This window comes from Onychomys torridus, chromosome 16 (genome assembly GCF_903995425.1).
Source record: "Onychomys torridus chromosome 16, mOncTor1.1, whole genome shotgun sequence".
Lineage (NCBI taxonomy): Eukaryota > Metazoa > Chordata > Mammalia > Rodentia > Cricetidae > Onychomys > Onychomys torridus.
This window is the reverse complement of record NC_050458.1, coordinates 49,920,323-49,940,425: the sequence shown is the minus strand read 5'-3', so window position 1 is coordinate 49,940,425 and position 20,103 is coordinate 49,920,323. Positions and strand designations below refer to the sequence as shown.

Sequence of the window (20,103 nt, the reverse complement as noted above, 5' to 3'; positions counted from 1 at the left end):
ACAGAGGTGCCTCTGAAGGGGTTCGGCCCTGGTCTCTTCTCTGATGAGGTGCTTTGGTTTTCATGGCCTCTGGCAACATTTTACTCAGTACCACAGGATTCTACATTGCTGTCAAGAAGAGAGGCCTAGTCTACCTGTGGCTGGAGCCATTCACAGGGTATGTGTGGGTCCCTGAGGAAAACATGAGGCAGAATAACAGGTTGCAGTTTTATGACAGAGGTACAGGCTGTGTGGAATTACCCAGGCAAAGTTGAAGGCTGTGGGAAAGCTTGGGTAGATCCTGTGACTGACTAAACATCCTGGGCCACTTGGTCACTACCACTGGACTCCTGGCCCATGTGGGTGTTTGTAAAGGACAGGCCTTCAAGGGTACCTGTTCATACCTGTGGCCAAAAGTGATGGCCATGGAGAGCACACTGCCCTACTGGTGAACTGGTGAACTCAACTTGGTCTGACTGCCCTGAAAGCCCAGCAGCTGTGGACAGTGTTGGTGGTGGCCTGTTTCCTAGAGAATGCATTTGTGATGGGTAAATGTGGAGGTCTCCTTGGTCTGGATATCACCCTCAAGTCTTTATTATCCTGGGGACATCCAGACCAAAAAGGCACACTCTTGCTGGCAGGTCAAGCCGCAGTGGGGATGGAGCAGAGGCAACATGGGTACTTTCTGGACTGCATCCCTCAAGGAAGGGAATGCTAGCTTCTGATGACAGGGTGTGGTACAGGGTTGCAAGCTGGAGCAGAGGCTAGACCCTAGGATGGGGGCTACAGAGTGGCAAGGGGGGCTGAGTAAGCAGCAAGGGCAATGGGCCTTCCCCCAACCAGCGGGGGTGGTGGTGGTGGGGGTTCTAGGTCCACTGGCTTTTGTTACAGCAAAAAATAAAAACTGATGCTTTATGGAAGCCACTGTTGCCTGGGTCTGCACCCCAACGAACAGGGAGTTGAAAAGGCTGAAAGCCAGACTTGCCAGGTTCAATCCTGAGTGCTGACATTTTCTTGCAGGGGGGAGGAGAGGGCAGGAGAATCACACAATAAGCCAGATGTGTGCCTTTAACTCAAGAGTCTCCCATTAGACAATGGTAGAGGTACTGGTCAGCCTCTAGGATGAGAATCCAACAAAAGGAGTGCTTCACAGGGCACCTAGAACAACATTATGGTGCTCACTGAGTTAGCAAGTGACCGCAGCAGCCAGCCCAGAGCTTGAGGGGCACACCGGCCCTCACTGTGTCTGTCCCCTGGTCCACTGTGCCCTATGTCCACAGCACTCCCCACCAGGGTGATGAGACTTGATGGAGATGTTCAGACCAAGGAGCAGGTTCACTCTGAAGTAAGTGTGAGTCCCAGGGTACCACACTACTATAGACAAGAAAAGGGGAGTCTTTTCCATTAGCGGCTTCTTGTATTAAACTGTGAGAAATAGTCTTCTGTGGGTTGACTTGAGGAAGCTTCATCCATTCGTTTTTTCCTAGTGACAAAAGAAAAGAGAAGCACACACGTGAGGCCAAACCCACAAGTATTTTATCCTCACACTACAGAATCCATTCCAACACTAACAAGCTCAAAACAAGAGTCCCCCAGGCCTAGAGAGAACACTTGTTGCAGAGAACCCAGGTTCATTTTGCAGCGCCCACATGGAGGCATACAACAGCTTGGTAACTCCGGTTCTAGGTGGATCTGATGCTCTCTTCTGGCCTCTACGGGCACTGCAGGCAAAAGGTGCCTAGGATTATTATGCAGGCCAAACACCCACACACATTATTAAAAATGTATCTTTTTTGTAAAGAGGCCTCTCCACTACTCCTCAGTGGTGACACTGAAGTCAGAGGAAGGACTTGGTGTCACTGACTCATGGGGACACCCCACATGCAGATGACTGTCCTGTCAGGTTGTGTCTGAGTGCTCCTTTCCAGCCCCAGTGGAAGCCATGACAACTGTCAGACACAGTGTTCTGACTGCAGCAGACCCCAGGGCTCCCCTCAGGACTCGAGTTCAGGATAGAAGAATGTGAGCCAATGTTGCCTGGTGCTTGGATGCTAGTTTATCTGGCGTGGCTGCATCCTGGAGCCACTCTTGGGGTTCTGTCTGTCCCCAGATGACTCTGGCACGTGAAAGAGCCTGGGAGCCCTCCTTCCCTCGGCCTGGAGAGGCCACACAGTAGGCGGCTACTGCACCCCAGGGCTCAGCCATGAAGCCTCCTCCAGAAAGCCTCCCCAATTCCCCTGGTGACTCAGTGTTCCTCAGGTACCTCGGGTACACACAGTGACCTACGGGTCTGCCCACCTACTCTGCACCTACGTGAGGTCCCCGACACTCACTGTAAATACTGTTCCCTGGCCAAGCTGAGGTTGCTGCAATCCAGGGCCTTGCGCAGTTCCCGTTGCAAGCGCTGCTGCTGCCGCTCCTGCAGTAGGCTAGCGCGGGCCTTCTGGATCCTGCGTCGGTCCCAGTCCATGACGCGCTGGCGTTCTTCCTCCTGCAGCCTCTGAAGGCGGGAAAGGGGACTTACCGCCTTCTCCCGGGGGCCAGGAGCCCCGGGCGGGTCATCTAGGAAATCTGGCCTCTTTTTATGGATGGAGAAACTGAAGCTTGGAGAAGGGGAAGGGAGGTCACGTGACCTCACCCACCCTGCCCTTATCCTATGTGGCCTGACTGCTTTCTGGCCTCAAATAGCACTGATGCTCTCTTATTCCTGGAAGAACTGGGGAGTTGGCTGCCACAGTGCTCCGAGCCAGGCTGATCTCTATTGGGTCCTCAGTTGGCTTAGCAAGCCAGATACCACTTCAGCAAGCTGCCCAATATGGGGATCGTCTGTGGAACCCCTGAGCATGCTGACATTGAACCGCACCCTGTGACAACGGTGTCACCATGAGGGTGTGGGCAACAGCCTAGTTCTAGAAGTCCTGCCTTTCAGCCCTGGCTATGCACTCCAGATTCTTCTTTGTGAAACATGAAGCCCTCCAAGGGACACTGGGTCAGTGCAGAGAAGTGGCTCCTGAGAGAGCTCAGCTTGGTTAGCTTCCCACAGATCATCTCCCAGAAAAAGCAACTGGGTGGGCCAGGTTGAAGGAAAGATGAGCACCCACACCAGAGGAGCCGGTGGTGTCCAGCATCAGGGCCAAAAGTCAGCCTGCACTGGCTTAGCCACCTGGCACCTGGGAGGAGTGGCCTTGCTTGTGGGAATCTCAGAGGCCTCTCTGTAAAGGAACTGTTTAAAGACTTCACAGCCAGCAGCCCACTTGTCTCAACATGAGCTCCATTTCTGGATCGTCCAAGGCACAGAAAGCACGGAGAAGACAGAGCACCCAGAGGCATGGAGCCAGGGCCTGAGCAAGAATCTTAGCGTGGTCTTTCTCCCTTTGTGTGTTCCTGCTTTCTGAGTCTTCTAGATTAAAAACTGGACCAAAATGCAGGGTTTAGGACTGGTAGCAACCTTTATCCCACAGCCTAGCTGAATAGATGTATGACAGACAGACAAGGCCTTCTGCCATTTTCGCCCTGTGCTCTCCACCCAGGCTAGCCCTTTTCCTGCTGGGTTGCTGAGGGGCCAGTCCACATCCTGGGAGTGTGTGGCGTAGGGACTCTTGACCCTCCAGGAACATTTTCTCTCCCCTGACCTCCAGGACATCCTTCTCGGCATCCATCCACCCACCCCTTCCCTGGCTGCCTTCAGCAGGTTCCTGCTTTGGAAATGATGGCCATGCCTGAGCCCCAGACCTCAGGGCTCTTCTCCTGTCTTCCTCACCCAGGATCACACCTGGGATTGTTACTGTATTACTTTCTATAGTTGACAACTCTAAACATAGGCTCTAGCCTAGACCTTGTTCTGAGTCCTCATCACAAACCCTGCTTCCTCCTCAGTTTCCCCCACCTACACTTTATTGGAAACTGTAGACAGCAAATGGTAAGAGTCCCCAGTAGCCACCATTCCTTCATCCTTAGTAGAGAAGCACTAGTGTTATGTTTCCCAAGGTCCTTTACAGTTGGAGTAATCTAAATGTTGTCCAATGAAACATGGCTGCAAATGTCTTGAGAAACTCCTTTAAAATGTTATCTTGGGTGGTGGTGGCGCACGCCTTTAATTCCAGCACTCGGGAGGAAGAGCCAGGTGGATCTCTGTGAGTTTGAGGCCAGCCAGGGCTACCAAGTGAGTTCCAGGAAAGGTGCAATGCTACACAGAGAAACCCTGTCTCAAAAAACCAAAAATAAAAATAAAAATAAATAAAAATAAATAAAAATAAATAAAAAATTATGGGCTGGAGAGATGGCTCAGAGGTTAAGAGCACTGACTGCTCTTCCAGAGGTTCTGAGTTCAATTCCCAGCACCCACATGGTGGCTCACAACCATCTGTAATGAGATCTGGTGCCCTCTTCTGGCCTTCAGGGATGCATGCAGGCAGAACACTGTATACATAACAAATAAATAAATCTTTAAAAAAAAAAATGTTATCTTGACCTCTCCTTCTCCACCGTTTCCTCATGTATGCGATGGCTGGTGTTTAAACAACCATTTTGCACAAAGGTAGGACCAGGTGTCCAGGACGGCAGAATACAGCGGCCACAGACCTGCTATTTAAGCCTCAGACTGTTCTGAGGGCTGATTACAGACAGATTCTACTTTTTTAAAATGCTGTCGTTGGGGCTTTTTGGTTTCTGTTGCCACAACAGGCAAACCTAATCTCACAGATTCCTAGTAGATATCATACAGTTAACACATCCAAAGTTGTACTTGTGAGCCCCCACACCACCAGCATGCCCCTCCCACCAACTTCCCGTCTCTGTAGACACTGTTCCATCCTCCAAAAGGCCTGAAGTCATCCTTCTCTCACACGTGCTACACATATCATATGTGGCCACAGCTTTTGGCTCTTATCCCCCACCATACTGAAAACTACCTCCAGCAGAGGAAACTCTCAGAGTGAACATTCATACAGGAGCTGGGTGTGGGGGCAACTCCGGGGTACAGAGGCGGCTCTGTGGCCCAGGAGGGACTCACCAGCTTTTCCTGGATTTGTTGCTTCTGAACATAGTGGATCTCTTCCAGCTGCTCCCGGCTCATGCCCTTCCAGCGGTCAGGGACCACACGGTGAGGCCCGAAGGAGCTGGCGGCCTGCTGTGGGTTCTCAGAGAGCAGGTCCCCGTGCAGCAGGTTGGTGATCTCGGCCAGGTTGTCCTCTTGCTCCTGCTGCTTCTCTTGCCTCTTCCTTTCTGCCAGCTCAGCAATCTGTGCAGAGAAGGACCTCAGAAGACGCTAGAGTGATGTCAGGCTCAAGACCTCATCTGGGCCCTGGCTGCCGGTTGGAGACCCCAGGCTACCAGAGCACTGTTGGGCAGCGGCTGGGCTTTAGGTCATTCCCTACTGGTGTATGTACAACTGTGGGTCTCTGCACCAAATTGTCAAAGCAAGGAGCTGCCCCACTGGTTCGTCTCCAGCGTAGAGCAGTGTGCATCCCACAGTTTCTAAAACCTTTGGACATCTGCAGGCCACCACCACAAGCTGCCACAGTGGTGACTTCTAAAGGTGGAGCACACTACTGTCTCAGCTGTCCTGACAGTTTCAGTAGAGCCCCCATTACAAATTATTTCCTGATGATTCACCGCTCAGAGCCTGGAAGTGAGGGCTCTGTGATTTGTATAGTACAACGGCCTCTCTGGGCTGCAGGTATTTCTCTGTACAATCAAGAGATGGTGTGATGGTTATTCTTGGCTGTCATGTGGACTACATCTATAGCTGCTGGGTCATGTGTGAGGGTTTTTTTTTTAATTGGATCATTTGAGGTGGGAAGCCTGTAGGGGTCTGAATAAGGATGGCTCCTAATGGATCGTACATTTGAATGCTCGGTCTCAAGGGAGTGGCACTAATTGAGATTAGAAGGGTTAGGAGGTGTGGCCTTGTTAGAGGAAGTGTGTTGCTGGGGGTGGGCTTTGAAGTTTTAAGAGTCCACACCAGGCCCAATGTCCCTCTCTCTGCTGCCTGTGGGTCAGGATAAAAAGTTCTCAGATACTGCTGTACTGCCATGATGCCACCATGCTCCCACCAATGATAACTAACCCTCAGAATCCATAAGCAAGCCCCCAGTTAAATGCCTTCTTTCTTAACAGTTGCCCTGATCATCACGGTGTCTTTTCACAGCAACAGAACACTGACTAAGACAATGACCCACCTTAAATCTGGGCCACACCTGGTGGCAGCCTAGGTAAAGGATACGGGAGAAGGAAGCCCTTGCTCTTTGCCTGCTTGCCCTCACTCTCACTGGCAAGGTCATTCCTCCACTGGCCTAAGAGCCTACATCCTTGGGATTCTGAGGTATATTGAAGACCACTGGAGACATCTGGCCTCATGGACCAAATGGACAACTACTGGGTTCTTGGACTTTCTGTCAGGAGACAGTCATTGTTAAAACAGCCTGACCACAGCCTGTAAGCCACGCTTAAACCCCATTTTTATAGAGAGATTCATTCTATCGGTTCTGTTTCCCTAGAAAACCCAGACTAATACAGATGGATTAGAAGACATTTCCCAGCGTTGGCTCTTCTTCCTAGAGAAGAATGGGCAGAAGGCCAGCTGCCTTGTCACTCAGCTCAGGCTTTGTGACAGACAAGACCAAATTCAAACACTTGCCATTTAGTAGTTGGATGCCCTTGGAAAATCACTCATCCCTTCTGAGCCTTTTTTAAATCAATGAAAAGGCATTAATCAGCCTCCCTGGTAGGAATGTCAAATAGCCAAACATGCTAGCAAGGAATTGTTGCCAGGGTTCAAAATATCAGCTACTGGGGTTGCAAAGAGAGCTCAATGTTTCAGGGCAGAAGACCTAAGTTCTATTCTCAGCATCCACATCAGGCAGCTCCCAGCTTCCTATAACTCCAGCTCCAGAGGATCTGACACCTTGGCTTCTGAAGGTACTTGCATTCATATGGCACACACGCATGTGTGTGCACACAGTTAAAAATAATAAATTTTAAAATAAATAGTGGCTACTGTTCAGAGTCCTGATGATGGGCTAAACCATCCTAACACACTATGTGCATCCTCAAACTGAATAGAGAGCAGGTGAATGGTTATTACTGCTGACCATGACATTGGGCCTGACCATTTATTCTGCCCTACAAAATGTGAGCAAGGGTGGTTGTGCAGCTTCCTGGAGGACACCGATGGGACCAACCACATCTTTTCCTTTCTGTGCTGCTGGAACCCTGGCAGTTGCTCTGACCTAGCCAGTCTGGGATGGACATGCAGCAGAAGGGAACACTGGTTTCATGTGGGGAGCCACTGAGATCTGAGGCCAGCCTTACCGGAGCAAGAGTTAGTGAATACTGATGGGTATGGTGGGTATCCTTCCCTCTCATTCTGCAGATGACAAAACCGGCCTCGATGGGCTTTGCCTAAGGCTGCAGAGAAGGGCTTTTTGACTTGAACCTTGCTGGTAGGCTCTAAGCCTGCATGCTAAACCTGATGTCACACCACGTTCTTCTCCGCCCCCCCCCCCAAGCTGAGGACTGAACCTAGAGCCTTGCAAGCACTCTACCACTGAGCGAAATCCCCAACCTGTCACACCCCCTTCTAATGAAATAAGCAGTCCCCACTGTGCCTGCCCCCCTGACACAAAATGGCCTGCCTGGAAGGTTCTTCTCTTTTTCTTTTTTGGGACAGGGTCCCTTTCTCTAGCCCATTATGGCCAGGAACTCATTCTACCATAGCCCGGGAGTGCCAGAATTACAGGTGTCGACCATCATGCCCAGTGTGGAATTTTTTTTTTTTTTTTTGGTTTTTTGTTTTTTGTTTTTCGAGACAGGGTTTCTCTGTGCAACTTTGCACCTTTCCTGGAACTCGCTTTGGAGACCAGGCTGGCCTCGGACTCACAGAATCCGCCTGCCTCTGCCTCCAGAGTGCTGGGACTAAAGGCGTGCACCACCACCGCCCGGCTTTTTTTTTTTTTTTTTAATTTTAATGTTCCTGGCTAAATGGCAAAGTCCGATTCCAGTCAGGAACAGGAGCTGTGAAGGCTAACGTACAGCTTCCTGGGGCAGAGGCACTGCAACAGTGCTACCTTGAGTATCCACACAGGAGCTGTGCAGTCTGAAGGTAACACTGTAGATGCCTGTTAAAACAGTATGGAATGAGCCAAGCATAGTGGTGCACACCTTGAACCCTGGCACTCAGGCGGGCAGATTTCTGTGAGTTCCAGGCCAGTCTGATCTACATAGTGAGTACCAGGACAGCCAGAGCTACATAGTGAGACCCTGTCTCAAAAAAAAAAAAAAATGTGTGTATGTGCTCATGTAGCTATCTATGTATGTATGTATTAGTGTACTGCATGCACAGGTGCGTGCACAACACACACACAAATGTACAAATCCATGAGTGAGACACCATGGTTCCATAAGAATCCCGGAAGTGCTCACAGGAGGAGCTCGGTCCACATCTGCTGAATTATAAATAAACACTGAGTGACTGTCAAGAGCTCCCTCCATCCTGCCATTCACTGTGAGGCCTAGAGCTAACCCTTCCCTCTGTAAAACAAAAGGACTGGGTTATGTCTAGTTATGCTTGAGAACACTTGCAGCTTGCAGGTGCGGATCTGTCCTCTGGGTCCCTCACCAACACGGGCAGTCTGCCCCCCTTTTCCTCTCCCCACTGCTGGAGACCAGGTTTCTCTGATTCACCTCAGCCTCTCCGAGTTTTGATCATGGCCCATGACAGAGCATTTTACTGCATTGCATCTCACAGCTTCAGCTCATGGTGTGTTACTACCAACACCACAAAGACAGTGTGCGCTACATGATGAGAACGGGGACCAGCCCAGGCCAAGTGGTGCTCATCTGGGCTGACGCTCCTGTTGTACTGTTCTGGAGGTTTTCAAAACTGACACCCTCCCCCGCCCCCGCAGCTTGCATGGTGAAGTTTCCAGGTTCAGTCTGAGTTGAGGGACAGGCCAGATCAGACCTTACCTACCTCTATCACGGGATGAGCCCTGTCAAGGGCTCTGTCAGAGCTGGTGGTGTGAGTAGTCTGAACTTGGAGCCCCTCAAAACCTAGGGAGCCCCAGAGGAAGCTGCTGTGTGCATGTCCTTCCCTTCAGACTGAGCTCAGGGTGAGTATACCTGGTTCTTGTTGAACTCTTTCATGGCTGCACAGACTTCCTTCCTGGTGAGGCCTTCCAGCTTCTGCAAGTCTCTGGCTGTTTCATCAAACTTTAGCCTTGTCTGCAGGTAGTGGTCTTCTGTCAGGAGATAAGATGCCATCAGCTTGAGGATGCCCACCAGAGGCACCACCTATGGCGTGATGATTCACGCTCATCATTTCTTACCATGGGAGAGAAGGAGGGAGTGGAAGGGGAGAAGCTACTTGCCTCCCAGGTTCTAGGAGAGCTAGGATGATTTAAGTGTAGCTCGTAGATCTTTGTGAGCAAGGGGTACTAGTGATCCCGATGGATGGATGATGTCTGCTGTGAACTGGTGATGTCTGCAGCAGTCCTAGAGTACATTAGTTAGGCCTTGCTAACCCTGGTCCATCAGGAAGTGGTTTCAGCCTTAAAAAGGCAAGAGGTGGTAGGGACCAGGAAAAAGGGCTGTAGAAACCAGACGAGACCAGGAGCAGAGTGCACAGATACTTGTGGAGTGGCAGCAGAAATTTGCCAGGCCAGTGAGGGGGGCAAGGTGGGGTGAAACTGGAGGACATCAGGAGTGAAGTAGAAAGGCTTGGAGTCAGAACAGGCTTCCAGCCCTGGCCTAGCACTGTTATCAGCAGCTATTGCTTAACCTCTGTGCCCCCCCCCGCCCCACCCCACCCCGCCCCGCCATCCTCCCATCCCGCCCTCATCTGAGGTACAGTGCCGATATGCAATGGACATATGAAAAGACAATGGTCAGCAGCTTCTGCTTTCTGTACTTGTGCTTAGAGAGGCTCTTCATTATCTCCAAAAACAAGGAGCACACTCTTTGAGGTGCTGGGGATGCAAGGCCTTACACATGCTAGGCAAGATCTCTACCACTGTGCTACAGCGCAGTCCCGAAGAATCAGACTCTTTAGCCTTGGCTTTCTGGCCTCGGCACACCTTCATCCTCAGCTCACTCTTCATCTGTCAATCTGTCATGCACCAGATAGCGATCAAGAGCCCAGACTGGGCCCCAGATTGCTCGGGACGCATACAACCCAGAGGTGAGAAACTGGGGTTCAAAGCACACAACCTCCCCCAAACAGCTATACAAAGTGTGCTAGTCCACAGGGGAAAGGGAGGATGAGAGGAAATGATGGAAATACCTGACTAGGGAAGTTGGAGGGTAGGGACCAAGAAACTGCTCTTCTAGGAGGACACATTTATTCAGATCTGAAGGACCAAATGGTCAGGGCAGGTGCAAAGGCCCTGAGGTGGGAGAGACATGACGGAATCCAGAGTGAAAGAGCCAAAATGTCTGAAATGCCACGAGTGAGGTGGAGACTCCAGCTGACGCTGTCCAGGCGCGCAGAGGCCCAACGCATGCAGTCTATGGGCTGTTTTGTATCTTATTCTACATCCCATGAAGACATTAGATAGCTTTGAGCCAGGAGGAGGGCATAGGTGTGGCATGGTCCAACTTGACATTATTTGAGAGGTATCCTTCTGCCGGACATGTTAGGCATGGATTAGAGCGGGGAGTAAACAGTTGGAAATCCGCCAGCAGAGGTCCAGCCAGGTGAGAGAATTCGAAGGCTCGTCTCAACAGTGGAAGGGATGACGAGAGGTGTGCAGTTCCAAGTGTACGCAGCGGGTAGAAGGGGCACAATGGAGGATGGCCGAAGATGGGGGCAGGATGGCCTCTCAGCTCTCTGGTTTGACAGGCAGGGGGGAGGCTGAAGGAGGAGCAGGGGAAGAATTGGCCGGCAAGCCAAATGGGGGGGGGGGCGAGGCTGAGAGTTGACTTCAGAGAGGGCAGCATGAGGATCGTGGGCCAGGCTGGCCACTGTGGTGGGTATTGTGTTCCCTGAAATATTGTGTGTTCCCCAAAATAAACATATCTGGGGTCAGAGAACAGACAGCCACTAGAACAGAGCCAGAAATGGTGGCTAGAAAATGGGAAGAGTAAACCATAACAGAAGTTGGGCGGTGGTGGTGCACACCTTTAATCCCAGCACTTGGGAGGCAGAGCTAGCTGGATCTCTGAGTTCAAGGCCACTTTAGAAACAGCTAAGCATGGTGACCCAAGCCTTTAATCCCAGAAACATAACCTTTAACCCCAGGGAGTGGGGGCAGAAAGAAAAAGGTATATAAGGCATGAGGGCCAGGAACTAAGGAGAAAAAAGCATGTAGTGAGTAAAGCATTCGGCTGGTTTAGCATTCAGGCTTTCGAGCACAGTTCAGCTGAGAGCCATTGGGATGAGGATTCAGAAGCTTGCAGTCTGAGAAAACAAGACCAGCTGAGGAACTGGTGAGGTGAGAAAACTGTGGCTTGTTCTGCTTCTCTGATCTTCCAGCATTCACCCCAATAATCTACAGGCCACAGCAACTCTAGTGGACACGGTGGCCAGAGGAAGAGGCTGGGAGGGAAGACATCAGGGAGAAAAGAGGCATGGAGGGGCCCAAGATGAGCAAGGAGACTGAATTAACACAGAGACAGTGTGGGGCGTTTACCCACCAACCCCACAGCTCCCCAGAGTTTTCTTGAGTGTGAGCAGCAGGAAATATTAGATAGAAGGTTTTAGAATGTGGAGATAAACAGAAGAAAATACCAGGACAGCCTCGAGAGGGCCTGAAACCTTTTCCAATGGGCCCCGACTGTCTCTGCCCCAGGGTATTTATAGAGACGCCAAGGGGTGGAGCAAAAGACCTCCTCCCCCAGCACAGTCAAGTGCAGACTATTTCAGACACCTGCACTCAGGCCTGTGGCCCTATCATCCTCTATGTGAACCTGCTGGGTAAAGCCACGAGGAACCTGAAAATGGGCTCCCACAAGACAGGAGCAGCTGAGGAGGGCAGAGTGATCGCTCCCACTTAGCTCTGGTTTGCTCTTCCTGGCACTCTTCCCTGTTCTGTCACTAGTGACCTGCTCAGAGCTGGATACTGCTGAGAATGCCTGCCAAGGAGGGGCTGATGGCCTCCACAGAGGCAGAACATGCTGGAGGGTTTTTCTGCTCCCCATGGAGAGGCCCTTTCATGTCTGAATCCAGAGGTTCTCTGGGTCCAGTGAGTCCTGGTGAGAACCTGCTAGCACTGGGCCTGTGACTGGGCTCCCAAAGTACCCGGTGGAACCTCCATTTTCACACCCAGGGGACCTGGAAGACCTTATATACTTTTATTCACTTTCTCAGCAGGCTCTGCTTCAGCTCCTGCCTCCAGGTTCCTGCCCTACATGAGTTCCGCCTTGGCTTCCCTCAGTGATGGACTATGAACTGTGAGTTAAATCAACCCTTTCCTCCACAAGTTGCTTTGGATCCAGGTGTTTTATCACAGCAACAGAAAGCAACCTAGGGCAATAGAATGCTCAGAATGTGTTTCCTGTGCTGTGGAGCACATTCGGAGATGTCGACTCCTAGGGCTGAGGTTTTGACTTTTGTAACGTTGGCAGAGCTTTTTAAATGCACCCACAAAAACTGAACTAGGGGGTTGACTTGCTGGAAAGACTCTTGAGATCAACTTATCTCCTCGTTCATTACCTGCAAGTTTGTGGTCAGCCCGTGCTCTCTCCCACTCGCTGTGCTGTTGCAGAGACCATTCTCTGTTCTGTTCCTCTTGGAACCTCTTCCTTTCTAGGAAGTTTAAATCCTCTCCCATGAACTTCTGCATTCCTGATATGGTGTTCCTCATGTCACTGTCTGACACCCGGGCCGGGAGATCTTTCTTAAGGGCCAGGGGGTCAGACAGATCGAACTCACGGCGAGTTTCTGGCTTCTGAAAGCTCTGCTGGAAGTCACTGATAGCGCAACAGAGTTGTTTCCTGTCCCTCCGTTCGCGGTCATGTAGTATGCACGTGACTTTGTCATTGTGCCTCATTTCAGCAGCTAGGAAAGACACAAGCATACATATAAGCTAAGATGAGTAAAAATGAATCCATTTTAAAACTAATTTTCATGGCTTACGGACAATGTTCCCAAACTGTAACATAGCCCTTAAAGGAACAGTATCCACATACAAAAAAAGCAACTACAAACAGACCTTCAATACACAGGAAAACCCACTGAAAAATGAGCATGGGCTAGTACAGGCAAAGCACTGTGAAGAAACCCAAGTGGGCAACATACTCAGAGAGGAATATTAACCTTTCATGGGATACATTCAATGAACTTCAGGCAGACCGCTTAAAATGCTGTCAATGGCATGCATTAGTCATGGTGTGAGGAAGGAGACTGAGACTTCTGCACTCACTGCTGTTGGAGCATAACTTGGTACACTTCTAACAAAGCAACCTGACCCATCAATTCAACTCCAGGGCCCCTCTCACATGTGTACAAGGGGCATAATACATGGACATTCATTGCAACAGTACTTGCCAAAGAGCTTTTAAAATCTGGGTTTGGTGGTACACACCTTCAGTCCCAGCACTTGGGAGGCGGAGGTTAGCCTGCCTGGTCTACGTGGCCTCTATGCTTTCATGAGTATGAGTATGCTTACCAGCACACACATCTCACTCACACACACACACACACACACACACACACACACACACAGACACAAAGACACACGAAAGCAAGTTATATTATTAAGGATACATAACTAGTATATGCATAACACATTGGAATGCACACTTCTGTAGAGGAAAAAAAGAGGGAAATTATAATGAAGTAGGGGTACTTGTGTTATATACAACGTAGTTCTCAGAACTCTTTTTTTTTTTGAGCTGAGGATCGAACCCAGGGCCTTGTGCTTGCTGGGTGAGCACTCTACCACTGAGCTAAATCAAGGATTTTTAAAGAAAAAAATGAAAAACACTCCTTTTATTTAAAATATATTTCCTCAGATGTACATGAAAGTTCAGTAACTGCTTTTTCCTGAGAAGAAGAATGTGCTCACTAAGTCAACTGAGCACAAGAAATTGTGGAATTTTTAAAAGGAGAAAGACCATGCAAATGATAACCGTGTGTGTGTGTGTGTGTGTGTGTGTGTGTGTGTGTGTGTGTTCTCATTCATGCACATGCAGGGGACTGAATCCAGGGCCCCCGAGAATACAAAGCATTTGCTCTGGTTTTCGCAGAAATGAAGACACGAGGCCTTGATAGATGAACGTTTTAGGAATGCTCACCAAAAGTTTCATCCCTAGCTTTTTCAGTTGCTTCTTTTATCTTCTGGTCACGGACTTGAGCATCCCAGGCTCGTGTGTCTCCCTAGGAATGGACACGACACGGGGAGAGAGGTTAGAGCCAGCTAGCATTATTCAGTAGGCCACAATCCCTCTCATCTGGCCACAGCATCAACAAACTGCCTTCCCATGCTTGTACGGCTTTGCTTATAGCTGGGTGTCCTGCCTAGGCTGTCAGCTTTCATCAGAGCATCCTTCACTTCCTTACACACCACACACACACACACACACACACACACACACACACACACACACTCACTCTCAACACTGCTTAGGTATCACTCTTCTGGAAAACCCTCTGTGATTTCCCCTCCAGGCTCCATTCTGTGCTGGTGCTGATCCCACTGGGTTTTCTGTGGCAGTTTTTTTTATAAGGCATTGCGTCTTTCACTACATGGTAAACTCTACAAGGTCTCCCACCACCTCCTGGACCGGACTCGGGCTAGCCAGTGCATTTGTCACCTGGAAGAATGGAAAACTGAGCTAAGTAGGGGGATAAGTAAATCTTGTCTCCATTCCCCCACTGGCTCCCGCTGGGTCACTGCTGGAGGGGTAAGGCTTTTCCAGTGGACCCAGCCAAAATTGGTGCTTCGACATAAACGCTCCTTCCAAGCATTGGTTCCTCTCCGTCCGGGTGCCTCACCCCAATGATCCTGTTCCTGGCGTCGAAGACCCGTCCCTGCCTGCACAGCTCCATGTAGCGCCTCTTGGCTAGGTTAGCGTCCTGTCGTAGGTCCTTAAGCATCACTACCTCCATGGCTCTGGAATCGGGCATGGGAGAGCCTTCGGAACACACACGGTAAGAAAGGGCCACAGAAACGAGCAAGCTGCAGCTCCGAAAAGCAGCGCTCCGCAAAGTTCGGGAGCCGGTCTGTCCCCGCAGCCACCCGCAGCCCGCTCTCCGCAGCAAGCGGCGCCGCAGGGATCCGATTCCCAGGGACGCGCCGGGCAACCTCCGTTGCTAAGGAACGGCGGCGCCGCCGCTCTCGCGCTAGTCTCGCGAGACCTGGCCAAAGCGCCTTCCCGCGCTTTTCCCTCCTGGCTCACGAGGAAGCGGCTGAGGCGCGCAGGGCAGCCATGGGGCGGCTGGAGCTGCTGCTGGTGGAGAATTTCAAGTCGTGGCGAGGCCGCCAGGTCATCGGTCCCTTCAAGAGGTTCACCTGCATCATCGGCCCCAACGGCTCCGGTAACCGGCGGCGCCCCGGCGCAGTTCGGCCCGAGGGGACACACCGGCCGCTGCCGCCCGGTGCGGGCCAGGGAGGACCCAGGGGCCTGCTCTCGCCTGTCGTTGGCCTGAGCGGGCCCAGCCACTCCCAGTCCCCACTGTCACCTGCTGCCGGCCCGAGGGGACGCCCCACTCCCCCCACGCCCTCCTCCCTCCCCTCCTCCTTCTACGCCCCCCTTGACCGCTGTAGGCCCGAGGGGACACCCCACTTCCTCCCTCCTCCTCCTCCCCCCACCTTGACCGCTGTAATCCCGAGGGGACACCCCACTTCCTCCCCCCTCCTCCTCTGCCCCTTGACCGCTGTAGGCCCGAGGGGACACCCCACTTCCTCCCTCCTCCGTCCCCCCTCCTCCTTCAAACCCCCCCTTGACCGCTGTAATCCCGAGGGGACACCCCACTCCCCTCCACGCCCTCCTCCCCTCCCCCCTTCTCCTCCTACCCCCTTTGACCGCTGTAGGCCCGAGGGGGACACTCCACTCCCCCCCCACTTCCTACCTTCTCCCCTCCCCCTCCGCCCCCCAACCTCCTCCGACCCTTGACCGCTGTAGGCCCAAGGGAACCCACTGTCGGCCTGACCCGAGGGGACACCCCACTCCTTCCACCTCCTATCCCTGTCCCTCTCCTCCTCCTCCCCCCTTTGACCGCCGTAGGCCTGAGGGTACCCACTGTCTGGCTGAGGGGACCCAGCCACCCCCAATCCCTGCCGTAGCTCTGAGGGGACCAAGCCCCAGCCCCACTTCCGGCTGATTCCCTTGTTGACTACCATAGGCCCGAGGGTACCCAGGGGCCCGGGTGTCAGCCTCAGGGGGACCCAGGGGCCTGCCTCGGTAGCCCATTGTTGGCCTGAAGGGACCCAGCGTCACCAACACCTCCTCCTCCACCCCCACCCCATCACCCGCTGTAGGTCTGAGGTTTCACTGCTTCCTAATGGACTGGGGCCAAGAGCCCCAGACTTCTCCGCCACCACCCTTGCTTGGCTGTCCTCGCCCATCCCCAGCCCTCCTCCGCTGTCATTCCCCACCGCCTCACCCCAACAACAGCAAATACTAAGAATGAAATGGATTTGGCCTTTGTTAGGAAAAACAAAACACGCAGTAACCCGAGCGTAGTTAGTGTAAAGAGAGGGAATTATAGTGCCTAAAAGATAATTTCTAAAATAGGTTTCCTGACTGCGTCTAAATCATTCACAGCAGAGGTTTCCAGTCTGAACACAGCAAATGATTGTTAAGCCTCCACTGCAGGCCAGCTGTTAATGTTTACTAATCATACTACCTGAAGTTACCCCCTGATTCACCATCCGGCATATTTTTTTTTTCCCATTTTGGGTAATCTAGTGGTACAATATTTTTTAAACAATATTTTCATACAAAAATAGTGTACATGGCTGGGTGGCAGTGGCACACGCCTTTAATCCCAGCACTCCAGAGGCAGAGGCAGGCGGATCTCTGTGAGTTCGAGGCCAGCCTGGTCTACAGAGTGAGTTCCAGGTCAGGCACCAAAAGTACACAGAGAAACCCTGTCTCAAAAAAAAAAAAAAAAAAAAAAAGTATACATGTAATATACAAAACTTGAAAATAAGAATAGAAAATCAAACATTTATTTACAATTCAGAGAAGATAGCTCTGTTCTTTTGTGGCATCTCTATACAGATTTTTCCCTACATAAACTTTTTAAAAAATTAGTTAATATGTACTGTTTCTCCTTCAGAAGATGTTCAAATTCAGATTTCCTCAACTAATTTCAAAACATCTTCAGCCATAACCCTTTCCACTTCAGACCTACATAATGTATCAGAATGTTATATCCTTTAAATTTATCTTAATTTAGCACAGTGCTTTTATTTTTAAATCCTTTCTTGGCTTCCCATAATCTAAAGCATAAAGTTCAATTCCTTTAATGTAGTATGTTGTAATTCTTAGGTAACTTATCCAGCCGTTTTTCTTACACTCCCAAGTATAAACTTTATAAAAGCAATATTCTGCGTTTTTAAAAAACTGGAATAGTACCATGCTCTTTTATTCCTTTGTACCTATGATCAAGTTACTCTCTTTCCCTGGAATGATATATTTACCTTTAACACTCCCCTATCCAAATTGACTTATTCCTTGAAACTTAATCTAGAATTACTCCTAAAAAGCTAACTCAGGCTAGAGAGATGGCTCAATGGTTGCAAGTACTAGCTAGCTGCTCTTGAGAGGACCTGGATCCAGTTCCCAGGACCCATGTGGTAGCTCACAGCCACCTGTAAGTCTAGCTCCAAGGAATCCTGACAGCCTCTTCTGGCTTCTGCAGGCACCAGGCACACATGTAGTATGCATACCCACATTCAGGCAAAACACTTTTGCAATAAAATTTCTTTAAAAAGATCCAACTTGATTTCTAGCTATTGGTGCTTCTGTTAGGTGTTTCTATGGTATTTCACGTTTTTCCTTAAAGTTTAACATTATAGTATTTCCCACATTTCTTGGAAATAATGTATTTTGGGAATCAAATATTTCACTCTAAAACATGTTTGCCTTTGTGCCTCTTCTTTTGTAAAATGCAAATACCAAGTTTACAAAAATTGTTGCAAAAAAAATAACAGATGGCAGGTATCCAGCACCAAAGTGAGTCAACAGAATGATCACATTCTCCCACTATAAGCACTTCAGAGCAATGAAAAGAAAAATCACAGCAAGTTTAAAGAGCTAATTGACTTTTGTTTGTGCTTGTATCACCAGGCCACACCTCATTCTATATAGTAGAATGGGTATTCTAGGAATAATAGAATAGTTGGCTTTTATAAGAACAATAGCCTGGCAGTGGTGGCCTACGCCTTTAATCCTAGCACTTGGGAGGCAGAGGCAGGCGGATCTTTGTGAGTTCAAGGCCGGCCTGGTCTATGGAGTGAAATCCAGGAAAGGCTCCAAAAGTACACAGAGAAACCCTGTCTCAGAAAATAAAATAAAATAAAATAAAATCTTTGGGGTTGGGGATTTAGCTCAGTGGTAGAGGCCCTGGGTTTGATCCTCAGCTCCAGAAAAACAAACAAACAAACAAATAAAACAACAATAAAAGTAGATTGGCCAACAGTGACTTTCCTTAAACCCAGCTGAGGTAGATTGGACTCTAATTGGTTGTTGTGAGCTTCCTCCTTTCAGGACAAGCCAGTCTATGTGGGGATTTACTTCCTTAAAAGTTTAATTTGGGTGGGGCGGTGGTGGCGCAGGCCTTTAATCCCAGCACTCGGGAGGCAGAGCCAGGAGGATCTCTGAGTTTGAGGCCAGCCTGGTCTACAGAGCGAGATCCAGGAAAGGCGCAAAGCTACACAGGAAAACCCTGTCTGGGGGTGGGGGAAGTTCAATTTGATTGTGTGGACCTTATATGAGTTATTCTATTTGGTTTGGTCTCATAGTCTGGTATCTAGTTAAGAGGATAGTCCAAAACTGTGACTTCCATTAAATTTTGATAGAGCAAAACCTATATTTTACTGCTTTTTAGGCCAGGTACTTAACAGAATGTCTGGTACATGTTCGGAAAATGTTTGTAGGATGAATGGATATTTTGAGGTCTAAGATATCAAAGATTAAAGAGGCTTTTAAGAATTTTTTTTTAAGCTGAGGATCGAACCCAGGGCCTTGTGCTTGCTAGGCAAGCGCTCTACCACTGAGCTAAATCCCCAACCCTAAGAATTTTAAATAGGAAAGTAATGGCAAAAAGGAGAGGTACACAGTTATGTTTCAAGGAGTTTTCAAATCTTGGTTCATTTGTATTAAGCGATCATAGCCTAAAATACAGCACTTTCAGAATAGCTACTTTCTTAGTGTTCTTAATGTTCTTAGTTATTCATAGCAGGTATCCTCAGTGTCTTGGCTTGGTTTGTTCAGGTTTTTTTTCTTTCTTTTTTGAATAACAAATAGTTAACGCTAGTTGACTGATTAGCACTTTTCATTTCTCTTGCAATTATTCTCTTCTTTTATCTCCCAGTTTTATCTGTCCATATTTATTAACATTTGTAATAGTCTTTTTTTGTTTATTATCTGACTGTCTTAAGAAAATACAACTTTTTTACATGGATGTGGTGGCGCATGCCTTTAATCCCAGCCCTCAGGATGCAGAGGCAGGTGAATTTGTGAGTTTGAGGCTGTCCTGGTCTACATGGAGTTTAAGGCAGCCAGGGCCACATAGTGAGATCCTGTATCAAAAAATAAAAAGAAAGCAAACCTTTTGGACATATACATTAATTGAGTGAAAAATTTAATTGGGGAAAATATTTTTGAGAAGATTTTCAATAAAGATCCATCAAAAGGTGTTGCTATTTGGCTTCATTACTGCCACATTTAATGATTCAGTTCAGTGAATGTTAATTTTGTCCTATGTGTGCTTCTTATAGTAGCTTTCAATATTAAGTTTATCAATTTTCATAAGCCATGGTTTTTGCTACTTTTTGCTGTTGTTTTGTTTTTTCAAGACAGAGTTTCTCTGTGTAGCCTTGGTTGTCCTGGAATTTGCTCTATAGATCAGGCTGGCCTCGAACCCAGAGATCTACCTGCCTCTGCCTCCTGAGAGCTAGGGTTAAAGGCGTGTGCCACCACCACCTGGCTGTTTTTGTAGCATTTAAAAAACTTATC

The 20,103-nt window shown here is 49.4% G+C and overlaps 2 protein-coding genes across 2 annotated transcripts in view; one reads left to right on the top strand and one right to left on the bottom strand.

Annotated features, from left to right (window-relative positions):
• Nucleotides 1-211: 211 nt before the first annotated feature.
• Nucleotides 212-15,191, bottom strand: Ribc2 (RIB43A domain with coiled-coils 2). Its single transcript, XM_036208649.1, has 7 exons — nt 14,912-15,191; nt 14,212-14,293; nt 12,629-12,973; nt 9,100-9,218; nt 4,991-5,218; nt 2,313-2,479; nt 212-1,462 (listed from the first exon to the last, which is right to left on the bottom strand). Exons 1-7 carry the CDS (start codon nt 15,041-15,043, stop codon nt 1,384-1,386), a joined length of 1,152 nt encoding a protein of 383 aa, XP_036064542.1. The 5' UTR covers nt 15,044-15,191; the 3' UTR covers nt 212-1,383.
• Nucleotides 15,192-15,345: 154 nt separating this feature from the next.
• Nucleotides 15,346-20,103, top strand: part of Smc1b (structural maintenance of chromosomes 1B) — a 78,276-nt gene continuing 73,518 nt past the window's right edge. Inside the window, exon 1 of the mRNA XM_036208957.1 lies at nt 15,346-15,454. Within this exon, the coding sequence (XP_036064850.1) occupies nt 15,346-15,454 (109 nt within the window). The remainder of the gene's footprint in view (nt 15,455-20,103) is intronic.

Coding starts and splice junctions, on each gene's coding strand:
- Ribc2 (XM_036208649.1), bottom strand. CDS start 15,043: ATGCCCGATTCCAGAGCCATGGAGGTAGTGATGCTTAAGGACCTACGA. Junction 12,974..14,211: donor AGCTAGGGATGAAACTTTTG/GTGAGCATTCCT, acceptor TGTCTTTCCTAG/CTGCTGAAATGAGGCACAAT. Junction 9,219..12,628: donor GGCTGACCACAAACTTGCAG/GTAATGAACGAG, acceptor ATCTCCTGACAG/AAGACCACTACCTGCAGACA.